Raw genomic sequence first — 21,227 nt, forward strand, 5'->3', positions numbered from 1 at the left:
AGCCATCAAGAAAGAACTGATAACCCGAAAAAGACCTGCAAATTTCCAGCAAGGAACCCTCCCTGGAGGGGCCGAACTTGAAACCTTGGGGTGCTGCGGCCGCCCCTGGGCAGTGCCTCCCTCCTCAGCTGGGAAACTCCGGGTGCGGGGAGGAGAGGAGGGTGCGGGCCGGCCCTGCTCACGCCCAAGGTCGGTCCCTCCTCCCTGTCCCCTCCTCCCGGGTCCCCTCCTCCCGGGTCCCCTCCTCCCGGCCCCCGGCCCCGCCCCTCCTCCGACCTCTCTCCGGCCCCTCCCGTCGGGGTCTGCTCCCCGGGGCGCTCCCCCACCCGCCCTCCGCCGGGTGACAAGTCCGCCTGGAGCGCAGCGCGGCCGCAGCCCCGGCGCCGCCCCTGGAGCCGCAGCCCCGCCGTCCGGCCGGGCCCCGCCGCTGCCGCTGCCGCAGTCATGGCTGCTGATGGGGCGGACGAGCGCTCGCCTCTGCTGTCAGCCCCCCACTCGGGAAACGCCACCCCCACCGCCCCGCCGTACTTGCAAGAAAGCAGCCCCCGAGGTAAGGCCAGCGTCGGCCTCCCCGCCCCGCGCGTGGGGACCGTCTCCACCCGCAGGGGCTGGGCTGCGGCTGCGGAGGGAGCTGCCCCTGGGCGGGAGGCGAGGGATGCTGCCCAGGCTTCCTGGGGTGGGGTGGGGTGGTGTGTGTGCCTGAGTGTGGGTGTGGTGTGTGTGTGTGTGTGTGTGTGTGTGTGTGCCTGTGTGAGTGAGTGTGTCTGTGTGCCTGTGTCTGTGTGTGTGTGTCTGTGTGCCTGTGTCTGTGCGTGTCTGTGTGTGTGCGCGTGCCACCCTATGTGACCCAGGTAGGATGTGGCATGAATTCCGGGGCTGGGCTTCTCTGCTTTAGAGCAGAGGCGCAGACCTATGCAGCTGGGAGGTGGTGCTGGTCTTTCACAGTCATTCACAAACCCTTTCAGCAGAGGAGCCCTGGGCGCACCGCTCACCTTGGCATCTGTCCTTGAAAAGGCTGAGTTTGAAAATGTGCATCTCCCATCAGTGCCCTGTTCGGTCAAGGAATTGCCTTAACAAAGGGATAGAATAAATCCGTATTCCTAACAGGCCTGAAATCCCTGCCCTGCCCTGTTACCCCTGCTTCTGAACCGTATGTGTTAGCTTGTGAATGAGGCGGGAAGGGAAAATGGGATATTCTTGATGTGTATTTGGTGAGATAGAAATTAACTTTTAATAAGTAACCCAAGTTAGTACTGCACATATTTCTATACACTTTTATTCTCTAGATAGAATCCAAAAAGATTTAATAGCTATGGGACCTGGAGAAAGAAGGGGGGTTTTTTAAACTCATTCAAAGATCTTTGTTCTAAGCCTTTTAGTTGATTTCTTTGGGAGAAATAAGGTGGGGTCAGGAGTATTGAAGTGGAAGGCAAAAATTAAAAAAAAAACACTTAAGAGTAGTGAGAAGATTGGTCAAATATGGCTCTTATAAATGTAGCTTAAGTGCATCTCTCTGTTTTAGCTGAAAGTGAGGAGTTTAAAAACCCAGGAGGCGGACATTAATGCTTTTGACAGTATGGGCAGGTCATGTTTCTTGTACACACTTTTTCCAAGTTCCAGTCTGGAACTGGAGTGGCTGTAAAGCAGGTTAAACTTGTCTAGTATTTTAAAATTTTTTACTTAAAACATTATAATTGGAAAAGCAACAATAGATATCTTAATCCACACTTAACAAGAAGTGGGAGAGGGAAAAGGCATTTAGCTATGAAGAGTTCAGCATGATCAGTGAGTTCAGAAATAAGATGCTAAATGGAACAGAGGCTCACCCAAGAAAGCGTACAAACTGTGCTTTTGGTCAGCAGTAAACTTCTGCCAGAGGATACCAGGTGTAGCAAATTTGATAATATTTCACTGTTATCTAAATATTACAGTCTAGAATAGGTTTAACTACTTATCAATGAATGTTTCAACTTTATCAAGTCACCCTTTTAAAACAAAATATTTAACAATTTGTTAAGAAGCAGAGTTTGGATTTAAACAACTGTCCAATAATAGATTTTCATGTCCTCTATGTTGCTTCTATGTTTTTTATCAAACACTGGCTAGATTATCACCAAATGGTCATACTCATAGATCTGCCTGTAGACTTCATCATTTGACATATATTTGTTTAATCTGACAAGACTCCTCAAACTATACAGTAAGGTACAAGTTTCAGTTCAGCTGCTGAGAAAAAGAAGTTTCATTCCAGAAAACTTTTAAGAACCAAAGAAATTGAATGTGTTAAAAAACAAAATCGGAATGAGTACATTTTAGATATTGGCTTTATTCAATGATTCATGACTCAGGCAGCATCCCATCTAGCCAATAGAAAGGAGCTCTCAGGAGCTGTAGCAAACGAAAGACTGTTATAGGCAGAAGGAAGAGGGAACAGGGAAGTCACACTGTAAAACGTGGATTGGTTGTGACCAGTGCTGAACACATAGCTCCTCACTGACTGGTTTAAGATTCCATCTCTGGGAGAGGCTGAAAATGTGATTAAGTCTCCTTTTGGTGTCGTGGGACTTAGTGTAAATAACTCCATTTTGGGCCTGTTGTCTTGTTTTTGACAATTAGTTTAGCAAAAAGCTCTTTCCGCCTTATGGTAGAATAACTTTTCTTCCTAACTGGAAAAAGAGACAGGTTAAATAATTTGAAACTAATTTCATATGGCATTATACCTAGGAAGCAAGAAGCTTAAATGTGAAGTAAAGGCATTATATTTGCATTTTTTGACAGATTTTCACATGGTAGGAAGAGAGCAAGGGAGCCTTGGCCAATCTGGCTTAGTGCTTAGCGTGTTGGCCGGTGGACTGAAGAGTCTCGAGTTCAGTTTCGGCCAAGGGCAGGTACCTTGGTGGCGGCTCGATCCCCGCCCTGGTTGGGGCGTGTGTGGGAGGCAACCAGTCGATGTGTCTCTCTCACATCATTGTTTCTGTGTCTGTGTCTCCCTTCCACTCTCTGAAACTCAATGGAAAAAACATCCTTGGGTGAGGATTAGAAAAAGGCAGAGGAGCACTGGTCCTGTTCATGGGCTCCACCCTCATGGCCCGATCACCTGCAAGAGGCCCCACTTCCCAAAACCATCACGTGGGGGGGTTAGGAGATGAATGTGTCACTTTTTCAGGGAACACAAACATTCAATCCAGTGCACAGAGAGTCCTTGAATATATTAGGGTACCCTTTTCATTTCTGAACCTCCCCGCGTCATTGCGGAGTTTAAGGTTGGGTGTGGACTGGCAGGAAGGCATGACAGTGCACACCACACACAGTGCACGGTAAGATTACAGTGAATTCTCACTTTGTTGGAGAAAACCAGCCAGCAGAATGAAGACATGAGAGGTATATCACTCCCACATCTCTCAGATCTTTTGTAGTGGAACCAATCTCTGCACTCCTCCAGGGATGTGGCATTGCTTTTGGTAGAATTTCCAGGGACCTCTCTGTGAACCTACCTACCTTGACCCGTGGGCCAGAGAACCAACAGGGGTATTTTGCTGGTGGTCAAGAATGTCTGTCTCAATCATATATTCAGGAACCAGGAACATAACTTCAGAGTGGTCCTCAGGTCTACTGGGACCACTGCGAGTTGGGCCTGGGGTAAGCCATCACCTATGATCTAGTAGCCATGAGCCTTTTCTTTGTTTGGTGAACCACAGTGGAATTTTGAGTCAGGAATTAGCACCGTTTAAAAGCTAGTTTCTACTAATCCCTGAAAGACATACTTATTTTCTGTTGTCCAGTCTATCTAGTACAGGGCAGAAATTTAAAATAGGTACAATGGTGATCTGCTGACCCTTTTAACCTGAAAAGAGACCACGTGAACAATCTATTGCTAATTATTGTAGGTTTACTAACTGTGGAATAAATTTCTGGAATTACAAGTCCTTTATAACAGCATATAGTGAAGGTGTCCTTGAAATAAAGGACAAGGATATATGTCTAAATTTGCTTAGGGCTAAAGTAATGGGCGGAACATTGAAATAATAGGCCTGAGAACATTGTTTATGGTATCAATTAGGCAGCAACATCTGTCATTCTATTGCTCTCCTGAATGGATTCCATTCCTCTGGTGGCCCACGTGTCCCCTCTCTGTGCATGGTTTGGGGAGTGCATTCTTCTGTGTGGAAAAGAGCCCTTTTTTCAGTCAAGCTGACTCCCCTGCTCAGACCCAGCTCTTCTGTAAGGCTTAATGTTACTTTCCCAAGAGAAAGACATGTGCCTGATAAATTTCAGTCTCTCACTAATTCATTTATCCTTTCATTCATCCTTCCAAACAATACGTACTTAGCATCTGTCAGAGGCCAGACACTATAGCAGAGCTGGTAAACCAGCCCCAAGAGAGCCTCATGGAATTTACAATCTCCCAATTTTAGATTTATAACCCTCACTTGGTATTCCTTCTCCCTCCCCATCCACTTCTAACACTTCCAAAATAGTAGATTTGGGCATATTTTATCATTGAAGCCTTTTTTTAAGATTGTAAGTTATGCAGTACAAATTTTAGAGAAAAAATTCACAGGGTTTTGCTGCCTGAAATTAACATGGTTCCATCCAAATTAGCTTTGCTCCGTATTGATAAGTTTATTTTTCCTAGGTTCATTTTTGTCTTTCCTTGACTGACACCAAAATTCTATTTTGTTTGTCATAGCCAGCCGTTAGTATACTGGTTCCAGTACGAACTCAGCAAGACAGCTACACGACTTATGTGTATGTTTATAAGCTATTTAAAAACTTTGCTTTCGTTGAATGTTTCTATTTCTTAGTAGTCAGATCATTAGTGTAAGATTTTTTACTTTAGGTGTAAATCATCACTTTTCCAATACTAGCCCTATGGGTTTGCACATAGGAAGGCAGTTGATGTTTGGGGTATAGGTTTGCAAACAGGAACTGGGGCATTGGGGTAGATCTTGGAAAAACAATTTGTATTTTATTTGTAGAGTTAGGAATTATTCTACTTCTCAAGACACTCCCATGTGTGTTTCTGCTCTGAAATTACAATAAATTGACTAGTTTTATACATATCACTCAAAGAACAGGAGACATTTTTGATAGTTTCCTGTGCTCAAACCAGCCATACTGTATGTGACTGACTCGATGATGGTGTCTTTTCAGCAGAACTGCCCCCTCCATACACCGCCATTGTCAGTCCGGACGCCAGTGGCATTCCCGTAATAAACTGTCGCGTGTGCCAGTCGCTCATCAACTTGGACGGCAAGCTTCACCAGCATGTGGTTAAGTGCACAGTTTGCAATGAAGCTACAGTAAGTGGAGATTTCCACTAATAAAAGCGTCAATTGTTAACTGACATCTGTTCCCTCAAGGAAATGTTCCAATGATGTAACTTAAGAGTAGGTGTGGGCTGGACACAGACATGGCATATTTTTTCACCCTCTTTCTGTTCTCGGCTCTGTTTCTCTTGGCAGATAGGGATGCCTCCAGTTGTTTAAAGCTCACTTCCTTACGAAAATGTCATAGCGAGTTTAAATATAATGGCCTTTGGCTCCTTACTTTCTAAAAGAAACTGAACATAGACAGTTATTTGTCATTATCTTCAGTGTCTACTCACATCACAGTGAAATCCATTCTCATTTCCACTAAAGTGAAAATATACTGAGGTTCACCACAAGTGTGCACTTGGTACTTATGTGCAAAATTATTTAAACTTATTTTATGTCTATAGGATGTCAGTATGGCCTTTCAGATTAGGAATTTATTATTGACTTCTGTGTCAAATTGTTTATAAATTGCATGGTATTTTATTCCATTTACTTAATATTAATTTAGTAAAATGTCCAAAAATTTGAAGGGCAATATTTTTTTTTTAGCTGAACTTTGCAAAGAACAACTAAATTTTAAGTAAAATTTTCAGTTTCAAGTAATAAACTGGTAAACTGTATACTGGTTAGATTAACTATATTTCTGCTTTTATGGTTAAGATTTATTTTTAAAATGCCAATCTCTCTCAAAATCTGCAATTAAATAGTAATTTAATTTGTGTTATTTGTATTTTTTTCCTCTTTAGAAAAGTCAAAAAAATGTCAGCCAGTGATTATTGTGTCTCTAAAACCCATAAAACATGGATGCTGGGCTTTACATGTTTTATATAAAAATCATAAACTAAAACCTTAAGTTACAAATCAAAATATCCCATTGTAAATATTTTTGTATAAAACCAGCTATTTTTTTTAAGTTGAACACTTAGTAGTAAATTTAATTAGCATTAACCTCATTAGTGTTTTGTAGAGTTGAAAAGCAAATACAAGTTGTTAGACATAAATAGTAATTTAAAAAATACCAGTGCCTTAAAGATTTCCTTGGATTTGATATAAGTGGTTTTCTCCCTCCTGTTCCTCTACTGTTTTGGTTTTGTTTTGGGAGATTCAGCAAAATTATACTCAGAAACTGATACAGTCTTTGCCAGCAATTCACGTATCACAGGTCAGTGATTAGAAGAAAATTCACAAGCCAGCAGTATACAAGACACTGTCTTCTAATAAGCCAGTACAGAAATAACATAGTCCAAACAAGTGACAGGTCAGTCACACTATTGTTCCAGACAAGAGGAGACCAAAGGGATAAAATCCAGATTTCACAAAAGTGGGCCGTCTTATAGGGGCTGGGGAGCCACTTCACCTGACCTCCAGCTGCCAGCACCAAAATCCAAGTCCCTTGTTGCTAGATCATGTCACTAGGGAACCAAGGCTGCTCTGGGGTTATCACTCCAGGACTGATGCATGGTGAAGAGCCGCTGCCCACTAAAGGGTCACCTTGGCCCCGGCAGGAGCAAATGTCTCTGGATGTTCTGAGAACTGTTTAGGTCAGCAAAGTGCCCAGACCAAAGCTCTCCAATAGTCTTCACAAACCCTCAGTATTTAGTCTAAAGGTCCCCTTGCCATAGTTACTTCTCTACCTGGTCGTGCGGATGAGCCCCAGCAGGCCCTCAACACCTGAGCTGCTGGGGCTTCCCCACAGCAACAGAGGAGGTAATGACATCCTGACACCACTTCACTTCCAAAAACAACCTTTTTAGGTCTTTGTCATAAACAAGTAGATTAAAACAACTTCCCCTAAGTCATAAACAGGTGGATTTGAAATTATATCAAACCAAATACACATCACTCCACCCAGAAAAAAACTTTTCTTCTTAAATAAGTGGGAAAAACAGGAGTTTTAAAACTTCACACTTGCACTTGGAAGTAAACAAAACAGACTAGGTCGTTTAGGCAGGAATCTCAAAAACACTATGGATTTGCCCCCATCCTCAGTCTGGCTACTTAGAAGTCATGAGTTTGTACAGGATCAAGAGAATTTGACTACAAATAGGTTACTTCTGGACATAAAGGAAATTGTGCTGAAAATTTTATATCATTACTGACCCTGTTATATAAAGAAGTATAAATAACTCTAAATATCCCAGAGAAAATGAATAGTACCCAATCAGATTGCCTTGTGTGGAATCAGTAACGTTACAGGGAAAGGAAAGAAAAGACCTGCAGCACTTTAGCATAATAGCATCAGACTTTCTAAAGTTTGTGTAATTTGATCTTAAATTTATGAATTGAGGAGGTGTTAGGCAACTGGATGCATCACTGGAGAAATTCTAGATTGATGAGAACAGATATAATGGATTGAACAGAACAGAACAGCTCAGTTTTACTGTGGTTCATTCTTCTAGCATCAACCACCTCTGAGAGGAACCTGATATTCCTGTGGAGATGGAAAAACCCAGACAACAACAACAAAACCACACAACAAGGCTAACAAAACAAGGCTAACAAAGTCATTTTTCTTTCAGTAGATAGAATTGGAAAGGGAAGTAGGAGTGAGTGTGTGTGTGTGTGTGTGTGTGTGTGTGTGTGTGTGTTTGTGAGAGAAAGAGAGAGAGAGAGGGAAGGAGAAACATCACTTCGTTGTTCCATTTATTTATGCATTCATTGATTGATTCTTGCATGTTCTCCAACTGCGGATCGAACCCACAACTTTGGCGTCTTGGAACAATGCTCTAATCAACGGAGCTACCAGGCCAGGGCTAAAAGTCTTTTTAAAATAAGTTTTAGACTTACAGAAGGGTTATGAAAATAATAGTAGATGGTACAGAAAATTCTCACAGTTTCTTCATGCACAATCCTCTCATGTTAACATCTTGCCATATTAGCTTTCTCTTTCTAGATAAAGAAATAATCTTTTTTCATAACCTTTTAAGGAAATTGCAGTCATGATGCTCATCTACCCTAAACATTTTAGTGTGAATTTCTTTAAATAAGACATTCACTTACATAATTCCAGTACATTATCAGATGCAGGAGATTAACAATGATACAATACTGTTATCTAATCTTTTGACCTAATTTGTTTGTCCAGTTATTCCGTTGAAAAAAAATCTGGTCCAGAAGTCAATATAGAATTACATGTTGCATTTGGTTATCATGTTTCTTCCATTTCCCTTTATCAGAAATTTAGTCTTTCTTTGTCTCTTATTGTCTTGACATTTTTTGAAGAGTACAGGAGGGATATTTTGTAAAACGTTCCTGAGTTGGGGTCTATCTGATGTTCCCTCATGGTTATAGTTGGGTTACACATTTTGGCAGTTGTGCCACAGGAGTGATGTTCTGCTCCTCTCAGTGCATCATGGGTATTTACTTTAACAAGCTTAGGTCCTAGTATTGAAGGAAGACCTTTCTTTGGTGTTATTTATTCTTGCTTTTAAATTTATTGTAAAATTTAAAAAAATAAATGCTAGTATTAGAGCTTATTATAAATTATTTTTAAGTTAAGCCCTAGCCGGTTTGGCTCAGTGGTTAGAGCGTCAACCCGTGGGGTGAAGGGTCCAGGGTTCAATTCCGGTCAAGGGCGCATACCTTGGTTGCAGGGTCATCCCGGCCCTGGTTGAGGTGTGTGCAGGACGCAGCCAGTCGATGTGTCTCCCCTATATCAGTGTTTCTCTCTCTCCCTCCCTCCCACTCTCTCTGAAAAGCAATGGAGAAAACATCCTTGGGTGAGGGTTAAAAACAAAAAAGCATTTAAGTTAAAAGATGTCATAAAATTAATCACTTCTGAGATTCTAGTGAGTAGAGTTCAGGAAAAGTTCAGACTTGTCAAGTCCTCTTTGCCCACTGTTCTCACTGAGCCTGCGTCCTGGGCAGGCACAGGAGCCTCCGGGGAATGCTTGCGCCTGGCCGGGCGATAAATTACCTTGTCTTGTGAACTTTGAAGGGAAAATAACTCGGTGTGCACTAAATATTCATCCCATATTAAAAGGCCTTACAAACTAGTTTTGAAATATATCCTTCATTATTAAATCTCTACAGGTCCCAGACTTCATGGAGTGCTTGCCAACACTGGAGTTATTTGAAAGCACTTATGACGCACTTCTCCTTAATCTGTGCTTTGGTAGCACTAGCCTTAGTTTATAAGGAATTATTGTTTTTGTATAAACAAACAAGCTTCAGCATTCTGTACTGTGGTTAATTTTCTGTGTTTGCATCTCCTTCCCTTATCTAGCCAATCAAAAATCCCCCAACAGGGAAGAAATATGTTAGATGCCCTTGTAATTGTCTCCTCATTTGTAAGGACACATCTCGGCGAATAGGCTGTCCAAGACCCAACTGGTAAGAGATGAAGATTCTTTCATTCATTCGTTGATTCAACAAGTGTTTATTAAAGGCTCATATATGCCAGGCATTGTTCTAAACAGTCTTTGTTCTCAGAGTCTTTATAGGACCTAGATTATTTCTCTTTGTTAAAGGAATGATGTACTTAGTTTGAAATTAATGGTCATTTCAAGATATGATATTCCAGAATGAGCAATAGAAGTTTTCTTGATGTTATGACATACTTGATGCACTGTAATAAATCAGTTACTTGTTAAACTTATTTAAATATAACTAATTTGTTTGCCTTTCTCACAGTTCATCTTAATCTCAAAGTGCTTTATGTTTCAATCGTCATTGTGTACCTGCCACGTGCTGCACTAATTTTTGCGAGCATAATCAGTATAAAACATCCTGGAGTTGCTTGCCCATGCCAAATGCCACCATGGATGCACCCAGATTGTAGAACACCAAGACCTTTACTTTTTTTTCTATGGTTTCTGCCTTTTGGACCAGTACATGAATTATTTGCAACCCTGTCTGAAAGGACTAAGTAGACATCAAGGAATACCAACCTGTCAGAGCACTGTGGTTGTGACACGGCACCTTGATGCCTCTGGGGCCCACACTCCTGTTTGATACAGGATATTTTACTGTGTTTAGTCTCCTGCCAAACTCAGTTGTCTTCCTAGATAAAGAATAAGAGCTATTTTTTGACTTGAACTTAGAAGAACTTGCAAACAGCAGTTAAATAGTTCCCAAGTTTTTTTGTGTGTTTTTTCCCCCCTAACGTTGACTAGTGCTGCTTTCTGTGATTTTGGCTCCAAAGCCTGACACTTAATTCACTTATTAACCTAATTTTTAAAACAGTTAATGTAACCTATTTTCAGTGCTGTATTCTATGTTTTTGGTCACACATTGCAGGTTTTGCCAGCCCATTCATTGGTGAGATAATGAAGTTTCCTTTCTCTTTCCACAGTAGACGCATAATTAACCTTGGCCCAGTAATGCTTATTTCTGAAGAGCAACCAGCTCAACCTGCGTTGCCAATCCAGCCAGAAGGTACGAGGGTCGTGTGTGGACACTGTGGAAACACGTTCCTGGTAAGTAACCAGACATTTGTTGCAGCGGCATCAACCTGTAAGTGTTGGTCCTGATCACATGGATATCACCACTGCTTGTGGTCTTACAGTTTTGTCCCGTGTAAACTGATCAAAAGATTAAAATGGAGCCTTTTTAAGAAAGACTGTTAATCAGAGGTACAGCTAGAATACACTGCATCTGCTGTGAATTATATAAAAGTGCATCCTCTGCTTGGTTCATGTGTCAAAAGGGGCCTCTCTGGGTCAGCTAAGGAGGAACATCCCATTCTCCTTGGCCTGGTGAGTGGCAGAGTCTTGCCCTGCCCTCGCCTCTTCAGGGCAGCACACTCCTGCCCTCATGGATTTTCTGATCTAATAGGAGGAGAAAGACAATTAAAACAAAGACTATTAAAAATGATTCCACTGAAATTTTCGAAATTACCTGGTAGTGAATCCTAGAGAATGATCCAAGTTGAGAAATTAGATAGCTATGTTTATGACATGATTTTTAGTACCTAAAAAAGTATGCATTTAGATATTTTCTTTCTAGATGAAAATCACTAAAGTGATATGCAAGTCAGAGATTAACTTCTAAAGCTGCCTCTTTCGTACTTAATATTCAGTGCAGGTGAGTGAGTCATAGTCGCATATTGGTGTGGTAATTATGATTAGAAGCTTTACTGTTTCAGCAGGAAAGGATGTTCTGGGTTAATATATTACACTTGAGGTTGATTTCAAAATCCCTGGAGAACACTGTCTGGTGGTTGGGGGATGCAGTGTGTACCTACAGGGTGGCTATTACTGTAGAGTCTTGAGCGGATGGGGGATGTTCAGTACGGAAAGAATGAACAGACTGCAGAGTTCTTAATTCCCACTTGAGAACTCTGCCTTATTCTCATTACCAAGCTGGTCACGAACAGCCATACCCTTTGGAGGATGTTCTTTGCCCTTCAAGCTTTTACCTGTTAGGATCATTCGTTTGCTTATCCCCTACCTTGTTTCCCCTTAAGTTACAAGGTCTAAACACAATCGAGACAAGTTACAAAGTTCAATAGCATTGAAAATATTTTGTTGGTTTTTTGACTTTGTGAGTTTAATTAATAGAATAAGTAGCTGCATTTCAGTAATGAATCTAAGTATTCATATATTTAAAAGTCTAGTCCTCAAGATTTAAAGGAAAAAAAATTTTGAAGGCACATGAAATGTTTCTATCCCCTAGGAGTGAACTGAGACATAAATCTGAAAGAAATGACCCTAATTATAGCAGTACATTCAGTTTTCATTGTAAAGCAAACCCAGCTTGCGTCAGAACCTTGGAAAAAATCATGGGAACTGTTTCAGATGGGAATCCCAAAGTTTATTTTAAGGCAGAGGGAGACTGTCAGGCGGGAAGCTTTTCCAACCATGAGAAGGTGGTTGCTTCTGCTGTGATCCTGGGTGACATTTGAACTAAGAGAAACATCAGATTGGATAGTTTTCTGTTGTTTTCCTTTTCAATTCCTCTCTTTGTTTATTTTACAGTGGATGGAACTGAGGTTCAACACTCTGGCAAAATGCCCACACTGCAAAAAAATGTAAGTTCCCTGCCATTGGAAGTGCAGCTGGGAAGTACTTGAGAATAAGTGAGATTTCAGATTTCTCATTTCAGTAGATTCTAATTTTAAGAGATGCCATGGATTGAATAAATGCTTAATATATTTATACTTTTCAATACAAAAAAAGAAATCTTTAAACTTCAATATATTTCATTTTAAAATTTAAGTTGGGCTTAATTAGCACTCTCTAAAAGGAAATCAATTTCTATGAAATGACTAAAATTATCAGTAACCTGGTGAGCATTTTCAAATGTCCTAAGAGGTTACAATCTATTACAAATAATATAAAATGTATGTTTAAATGGGCTGTCATTTAGGAGAAAAGGTACTTGTTAGCTTTTCTCATCTGCCTAAAGGCAATATAACAATGGGAAAAAATAGAAGATATTTTGATCAAAGACATTTTATGGCAGCCTTGGTGTCCCCAAGTCACCCCAAGATTCCATGATTTTCTCAGGGGACTAATAGGAATTACTAGTATATGTTTGTACTCACAGCTATACTTTATTAGTGTGAAAGTATACTAAACAAATCAGGAACAGAAAAAGGCACATGGGGCAAAGTCTCCCATTCTCTTCCAGTGGAGTCACACAGGACCCCCTTCGTTCCTCCAGCAACAAATCATTACAACACATGTAAAATGTTATCTACCAGAGAGGCTCATGTTAACCATGTTGTTAGCACAATTTAGGCATGGTAAGCCACTCTGATTAGTTAGGGAATGGTAGGAACTTTCTAGACCTTTCTAAGGACCGCAGTTGCAGGCCTGCTGGATTAACAATATACTGCACAGCATCTATTTTGATAATGAAATTTTAATTTAAAAATTACTAGTCTCTACATATATGGATGTGAATTATAACTTGAGCTAAGGGAATTAAACTGGAATGTTTTGACAATTCAATGATGAAAATTGAAAATATGAGTTCATAGTTTAATTTGTGAGATCTTTAGTATGATATAAATACCTTATCTATTTTGATAGTGAAATTCTAGCAATAATTTCTAGAAAAAGGGAATTAAAAAGTATCTGAGAAGTACAATATATGTAACAAAATGTATCCCTTTGTTTCTGCTAAAACTGATTTCAACTAAATATATCCCTGAGAGAATAACTCTTTACAGCATATTTCTAGCTTTAAAGGAACAAATATTTTCTTTTTTTACTTATTTGTGAAATTAATCATCTGAATTCTTAACTTTGTTGAATCCAGTAGAAGTCTGTACATGGAGAGGCAAAGTTAATAACTACAAATGAGTATATTGAAAAATATATAGACACTCGAAGGATACCCCCCCACACAAGTAAGTGACTATGTATGTGAATGATCCATATTTCTGTGCATTAGCCACATTTTCACAAAACTTAAGAAATCTATTGCAGATATAGTCACTGAGAACACTAAACTGGATTTAAAATTTCTATTAAAAAAAAAAAAAAAAAAAAGACTTCTTGTGCTTCGCAGCCTCTGTGCCGAGCACAATGAGACTTGCTTTATAGACCCAGATGCACTGGCTGTGATCTGCCCACGACCCAGGAATGCAGGAGCCGCTCTCTTCATTGTGCAGATGAGGACCTTAGAGACGTCAGGGGCTTGGCTGACCTGACTTTGCTTGGTTAATTATTTTAGAACAGCGGCAATATTTTGCAAATAATAAAGAAGTATTGAATGCCTAGATACTCTATGATTGGTTAAAACATCACAAGACAGTGTGTTACTGTGAAGAACTTTTATCACTTGTTTAAGGAGCAGCTTACATAGAACTTCACATGGAATAAGTCAGCTTAAATATCATTCGGGGAATGCTGATGGAATTGGAGCCACGTGCGAAGCATGGGAGGGCTCAGGCATCCTTTGAGCAGAGATCCTGTCACATGAGCACACGTGGCTGTTTCTGGGTTTCTTTCTCTTTAGATGTTTTCCTTCATTACAAAATGCTGAGTCATGTCTTGAAGTAAGATCCTGAGAGAGAATTTTACTTCTTTAAACACAAATAACAAATACTCTAAAATTATTTTTAAGTTAGAGGAGTTACTAAATCATTACTATGAAACTATATCACAAGACACGTGGGGAAGGCTTCCCCCAGAGCTCCAGAAACCAAGAAGCCTTTTTTCACGCCACTTAATCATGCAGTTGCTGGGCTGTGGTAGCTGATCGTGAGGTTCCTTTTCAGTTGGGTGGCTTGTGGCCCCTGCTGGCCAGGAGATGAAGTCCTAGCATTCTGAAACACAAGCTAGGCTACATTTCCATGCAAATGTTATTACAGGCCTAAGACTAGTATAAACGGTGACTTAATCCATGATAATGATCATTAAATATCATTTCTCTACATCACTGATATACTTCTTTGTGGATCACCTCCTATCGTTTTGAACAGCAGCAGACTCTTACTCTCGTCTTGCTATTTAGTATTCTATAATTATTCATGAATTCAATAAACAGTCCTCTGCTAGGTACTGTGCTTGAAATAAAAGATATAACCTTGTCTTCAGGGAATTTCATCTTGTGGGTATAGAGAAGAGAATAAACCATCACCATAAAGTCTTAAGTGCTTTGGAATAGAGGTGCCCCAGATTCTCTGCTCTGAAGAACCCCTAATCCAGATTAGAGGGAAAGGGAACCTGCAAGAAAGTGTCCAGGAGGGTGGGGTTTTGGGGGAGGTGAAGAAGATGGTGGGTTGCCCTGTGGGAGGACCTGCATGTACAGAGGGGCCAGTGTAGGTGCTAAGGAAATGGGGTAGGTGGGGTTGAACATGAAGGGATAAGAGAGAGATTGGGGTCAAGGGTGACATATCTGAGAGCTATGGAGCTATCACTAAGATAAGAAATTGAAGGTCTAGAACTGTCCAGCAGACAGATGGTAAGTTCATTATGACCATATTAAACACAGAGGAATCCCAGGTTGGCTAGATTGTCTGTCTTCATCCATGACAGTCAAACTCACCACCTGCTTTTCAAATCACCAGTTGTGGATCAACGTGGCCATGACTTCGTCCTTCCTTCACCCCAGGATAACTGAGAGCTGAACAAATTCTCTAATAGGGTGTCCCCCCAAAATGTATACACACTAATAGCTGATAACTCACTTAATTTTCACTCTTTTTCAAGTTTAACTGATTTGAAATAATGGGTGAAGCCAGACTAAGCTTTGAATAAAAAAAATTTATACACTAGACTTTTTTATGGGGATAGATAAAAGATAAAGTTTACAGCACAAAACCGGCAACAGCTGGTTTGAATTGAGGGAACACAAATAACAAACGAAATGATCCTTGATGTTTGCAATTGCATTACTTCATGTTCTCAGCAGTGCTTAGACCAGAATGGTCATCAGTTTGAAAACAGACATTGACAGAAAAAATTATTCATTTCTGTAGATTCTTTTAAATTTTGAAAATGAACTGTATGTTAATAGACACTGACTTTATAATCATTGAAAGTGTGTATCCATTTTTTGGAACACTTCATTGATTAGCTCTTTACAAACGTACAGCTTTAAACTTTGGCTAAACCCTTGCTTGGTATTTAAGGGTTCTTGATCAACTCCTTCCCCCACTCCCCAAAGAAGTCATCCCCAGATAGTCATTGTTCCTCTTAAATGCCCATCCCTTGTGCCCAGTACTCTGTCTCAGCAGAGGAGTTGCCACATGTCTCTCTGAGATGACTGAGGCTGTCTGTGAACTCCCTTTTTTCTTAGAAACCTATCTCTGTCTGCTCACTTCATTTCCGTTTCTCAGAGTGATGCAGGTCTCTTCCTTTCATGTGATCATGGCTCCCCATTCTCTCTGGAGTAAGTGCCATTAGTCACTAGGCCACTGAATTGGTTCTGACAAAATTCACATTCCAACTGCAAATTCTAATGGATCTGCTCAGTCTTCACGCTGCTTGTTTTCTCTGCAGTGCTAAGCACTATATTAGAGTGTTATCCCATCTGCCCACTGGCCTAGCTAGAAGCCTGACTGTACCTTTATTCCCCATTCAGTTGGAAACAAGTCCTGTCACTTCCGTCTTGGCATTTTAATCCTGTTCTCTTATTCTCATGGTTCATGCATTCAGGACCTCTTACTGGGAAAACTGCAGGAGCTTTCTAACCTATCTCCTGGCCTTTGACCTTACAGTTCTCTATCCATTTGCTAGAGTAATGGTTCCCAAAAGCAAATATGGATTTTTAAATCTCTGGCTTCTCTTTTAGTAGCTTCCAAATTAATGGCCATGGCGTACCATTGTGCAGGCTGTACAACCCATGGCAGTGCTATTTCTATTGTTACCTTAGGTTTGGCTCTTAGTGGTATATAAAGTATCCTGAGGAAGGGCACTTTCTACTTATGACATCAGTACACCACATGGACTATTACAGGCCCATTACCAAAAATGCAAAATCAAACTACGAACTTCTTAGTAAGGTGTGTACAGCCCTCCAGGTGTAGGCATTTGCCTAGCATCTCCAGTGGCATCTTTGTTATGTTTTCTTCCACCTCTACATACAACTTCCTACCCTTGACTCAACAAATTCTTCTACTTCCATAAATATACAATACAGTTCCTTGCTTCTGTCCCTTAATCTCATGCTGCTAGGCCTGGGATGACCTTTCTAATCCCTTTCTCATGCCTGTAAACATGGAAGATACCTGCTTAACTCCACAGCTGGCAGGAAGAGATGGCTGCAGCAGGAGACTGGTTCCCTGTGATGAGTCAAGGGGATCATTGAGCAGAACCATCTATCAACCCCAGACTGTGTATTTACCTTCCAGTTCCTACATGCAAGAGAAATACACTTCTTCTTAAGCTACTGCATTCCGGATTTTGCTATTACACAATTCTAGCATGCACTCTATCTCATACTTTTTAGGGTAAAAAGAGTTATCACTATGATCACTTCATCAGAAATATAACTTCTGAACTTGTATCCACCAAATAATATAACTTCAAAATATGTAAAATGAAAATGATTGTAAGGACTATGGTCTTGTAATTCAAGACATAAATACAAAAAGCAAAATTTTTAATAACTTTTATAAGGAAAGATAGAAAAGTATTTTTATGGCAGAGGTAGGAAATAATTTCCTAGAAAAGGCACCAAAAAATCACAAACCTTAACGGAAAAGACTGGCGGTTTTAACTACATGAGAATTACCTTACATTACGTTGATTTTTGTTTGTAAAACTCATCAAAAGATGTTATTAAAACTGAATTTTTAAACACACTTGGATACTATAGCTGCCTGGAATAGTATCCAGATTACATAAATACCATTTGTGAATTAGTAAGCTAAAGACATCTGAACACAAAGAAACAAGTGAACAAATGATTCATAGAAAAAGAAAACCAATAGCCAACTAGCATTTCAGAAGACGTTCAACAGGCTAGAGATCAGAGATGTACATATCAAAACCATTCCTACTCATGAAATTGTCAAACATGAGAAAACCCCAAGTGTGGACATGTTGGTGAGGGTGTGAGGGGAGCAGTGGGGGCTCCATACAGATTTTGGTGGGATATGACTTTGATGTTTATTTAAGTTGAAGATATGACTACAATACAACCCAGCAATTCTATTTTTAGGTATATGTTTGAGAAATTCCTGCATATGTAAATAAGGAAAGCTAAAATGGTTTCAAAGCAGTGTTGTTATAATAGCAAAAAATTATTTTTAAGAACTCTGTTCATCAACAGGGAGAGTAAAGCTGTATTTTCACATAAAGAAGGGTAGTTGTGAAAATGAATGAATTAGGTCTCCACATATGAACAGGGAAAAGTCTCATACAGAGTATTGAGAAAATAAAAAGGCGGGTAACAGAAGCATACAGTTTAACACAAATATATGTAAAGTCTTCACACATGCAGAACAATATTATATATTGCATACAGAAGAGATTTTATCAACACAATAGGTGCTGATTGGTCATTGCCTCATCCCTGTGATGAGATGGCACTTGGGTTGTAGAGGGACAGCAGGTTATTTCTTTGCTGGGAAGACTTCTCAGAGGTAATGACTATTTAAGTTGTGAGACAAATGGGCAGAATTCATGCACTGAAATTAATGTACTAAATTGTATTTTTTGGCCCACAGAAAAGCTGCTCCAATATTCATTTACAACCTTTCTGGTTCTATATAAATTTATGGATTATTTGTTCTAGTTCTGTGAAAAACACCATTGGGTGTTTTTTTTTAATTTATCTTTATTGTTGAGAGTATTACAGGTATCCCATTTTTTACCCCCATTGACCCCCTCCACCTCGCTACCACCCCCTCGCCAGGCCTTCACCCCGTTATTGACTGTGTCCATGGGTTATGCACATATGCATATAACTTCTTTGGTTAATCTCTTCCCATCCTCCACCCCCCTTCCCTCTTCCCTCTGAGATGGGACCCTCTGTTGCATGCTTCAGTGTCTCTGGATCAATTTAGTTTGTCTGATTCTTTTGTTTATTGGCTACTTCTTAAAGAAGACCCTTCAACATTTCCTGTAATACTGGCTTGGGGGTGATGAACTCCTTTAGCTTTCTCTTGTCTGAGAAGCTCTTTATCTGACCTTCAATTCTAAATGATAGCTTTTCTGGGTAGAGTCATCTTGGTTATAGGTTCTTGCTTTTCATCACTTTGAATATTTCTTGCCTCTCCCTTCTGACCTGCAAAGTTTCTGTTGAGAAATCAGCTGACAGTCATATGGATGCTCCCTTGTAGGTAACTAAATGCTTTTCTCTTGCTGCTTTTAAAGATTCTTTGTCTTTAACCTTTGGCATTTTAATTATTATGTGTCTTGCTGTGGGCCTCTTTGGGTTCCTCTTGTTTTACTAAAGCATGTTACTAAAGCTACAGATGAAATGAAGGATGAAATGAAGAGTGATTGTGTCAATGCTTAATATTCTCTCTCACATGAACTTGCAGTTCCTCAGTGGGTTGTGCTCTTCCACGAAGACGCTGCTGTGCATATATTACCATTGGAATGATGTGTATTTTCATTGGAGTTGGCTTAACTGTGAGTATTACTCTACTCACTATCAGAATTCTTTCCTCTCAATTTTATCACAAGTAAATGGTGAGGCCTGAAGAGTGTGCCTCCCTGGCATACCAGGCCCAGAACCTTCTGAAGGACTATGGGCAACTGGAAGTTCAGCCCATGGACCTGTTTTTAGTGGAGCTCACCCATCCAAGGGAAATGGTGTCTTGGGACTTCTCTAAAGGTCCTTGGCATTGGGGACTTTACCACCCATTTAACAGCAGCCCATTTGTTTTCACCTAATGCCAGAACCAATTTGACCATGGCCAAAGCCAAAGCAATACTCAATCAGCTTTGGAGGTCTGGAAAACCATTCTGCTCTTTAGTCAAGTGAAGCAGAGGTTATTATCAATATGGGGGTGGCTTGTTGAAGCTAAGCAGTTGGTGTGGGATTATGCTGAGGGAGAGGAAGGAGCTGATCCTTTTTGCTGCCGTTTACTTTCCATGCTCCTTTGTTGCACCTGTCCCCATGTCACCAGCCAAGTGGAATTATACAGATTAAGTTCCTTTCAGAGATAACATGTTTTAGTGGGTTTCTTTGCTTGCTTCATAAAATTTATAGCTACTATAACTAGCAGCACCATCTTAATAATTTTATTCTGTCAGTGATAATCACTAGTACACCAACTCATACTTTATAGGGATTTTGTGGTCTCAGGGATATAGTTCATAAAAATCACATGTGAAAAACCACAAGTTCTCTAAGCAGATAATTTTTTTTTAAGTTTCCAGTCTTTTTTTATTATATTGCTTTCTATTTTAGGTTGGCACCCAAGATTTTGCAAGGCGATTTCATGCAACCTATGTTTCATGGGCGATTGCTTATCTCTTAGGCTTGATCTGCCTTATCCGAGCTTGTTACTGGGGAGCCATAAGAGTGAGTTATCCAGAACACAGTTTTGTATAAGCTTGCTTATGGGTAAGTGGTGCAGGTGAGAGTACCTAGCAGTTCCGGATAAGCTGCTCTGGACATCTTTAAATCATTTATCCTAATGTATTCCATCTGGTTTATGTATAAAGTTTCAAGACTTTGGGAGTCTTTTATGAACAAATGCTCATTGCACTACATTATATGCAAATAATTGTTTGTTTGGCTGCTAAGTTTTCAAGCTCTGAGTAACAAAGCCATGTCTTCATGTTCTTTTATGTCTTTTAAACATATTTTTGGATTTGTCAACAAGCATTAGATCTAACATCACCTTTCATTTTTAAATCAGGTATTCCATTACTTGCTGATCTGTGAGTATTCCCAAGAAGTGTTTATAAATGTTTCTACAATAGCTTTGCATTTATACTTACATTTTAATTAAACTATCAAAATTGCCTGCTTTAAAACTAAGCAATGTGCATTTTGCGTGAACTGCTTACTGTAACTTTAGCCTAAGATCATAGTGACCTTATTCAGGAAAAGAATTTGAGCGTACCTTCAAAGACTTGACATTCCTGTCAGATAAAAACCATTTCTAGATACTGTATGCTTGTTTTTTGTTGTTTGTAGAAAGATACACTATTTTGGTAGTGATTTAAAATACAATAATTAAAATACTTATTTGTCCACAGTTAAAGATGACATTGGATAAATGTTTTTTCCTCAAAGATCACAGGACTTTTGTCTTTTATTTTTGTCTGTTGTTTTATTTACTAGTTATAAAAGTTCTGGTTTAGATTTATGACTTTAATGTTTATCAGCTGTATGTACTTCTTTATAATGCCTGGAGGAAGTATTTTACATAACTTTTATAATACTTAATCATTTAAACAAAGATTTATTTACATTGGGCTGCCCTCCTCTTCATTAAATCATGGTAAATTTTTCCTATTGGGATAATTATGGGCTACTTATCTATGAAGGGAGCCTGTGACATTTTACACTAGCCAAAATGTTGAGATTAGAGGCAGTCACTCTTACCAT

General features: G+C 39.8%; 1 protein-coding gene across 1 annotated transcript; it reads left to right on the forward strand.

The window, feature by feature from the left end:
* The first annotated feature begins 436 nt into the window (after positions 1-436).
* Positions 437-20,869, forward strand: PIP4P2 (phosphatidylinositol-4,5-bisphosphate 4-phosphatase 2). Its single transcript, XM_016198946.2, has 7 exons — positions 437-550; positions 5,155-5,303; positions 9,544-9,650; positions 10,612-10,735; positions 12,236-12,288; positions 19,204-19,294; positions 20,079-20,869. The coding sequence occupies exons 1-7, from the start codon at positions 445-447 to the stop codon at positions 20,220-20,222; spliced, it is 774 nt and encodes a 257-aa protein (XP_016054432.2). The 5' UTR covers positions 437-444; the 3' UTR covers positions 20,223-20,869.
* Positions 20,870-21,227: the final 358 nt, after the last annotated feature.

The sequence above is a fragment of the Miniopterus natalensis genome, chromosome 16 (assembly GCF_054644295.1).
Source record: "Miniopterus natalensis isolate mMinNat1 chromosome 16, mMinNat1.hap1, whole genome shotgun sequence".
NCBI classification, from domain to species: Eukaryota; Metazoa; Chordata; class Mammalia; order Chiroptera; family Miniopteridae; genus Miniopterus; species Miniopterus natalensis.

What these genes read in the sequence shown, in the direction of transcription:
- PIP4P2 (XM_016198946.2), top strand. Translation starts at nt 445, where the DNA reads ATGGCTGCTGATGGGGCGGACGAGCGCTCGCCTCTGCTGTCAGCCCCC. An exon ending in GCAAGAAAGCAGCCCCCGAG is followed by an intron (nt 551 to 5,154) that starts GTAAGGCCAGCG and finishes GTGTCTTTTCAG; the next exon opens with CAGAACTGCCCCCTCCATAC. An exon ending in CAGTTTGCAATGAAGCTACA is followed by an intron (nt 5,304 to 9,543) that starts GTAAGTGGAGAT and finishes TCCCTTATCTAG; the next exon opens with CCAATCAAAAATCCCCCAAC.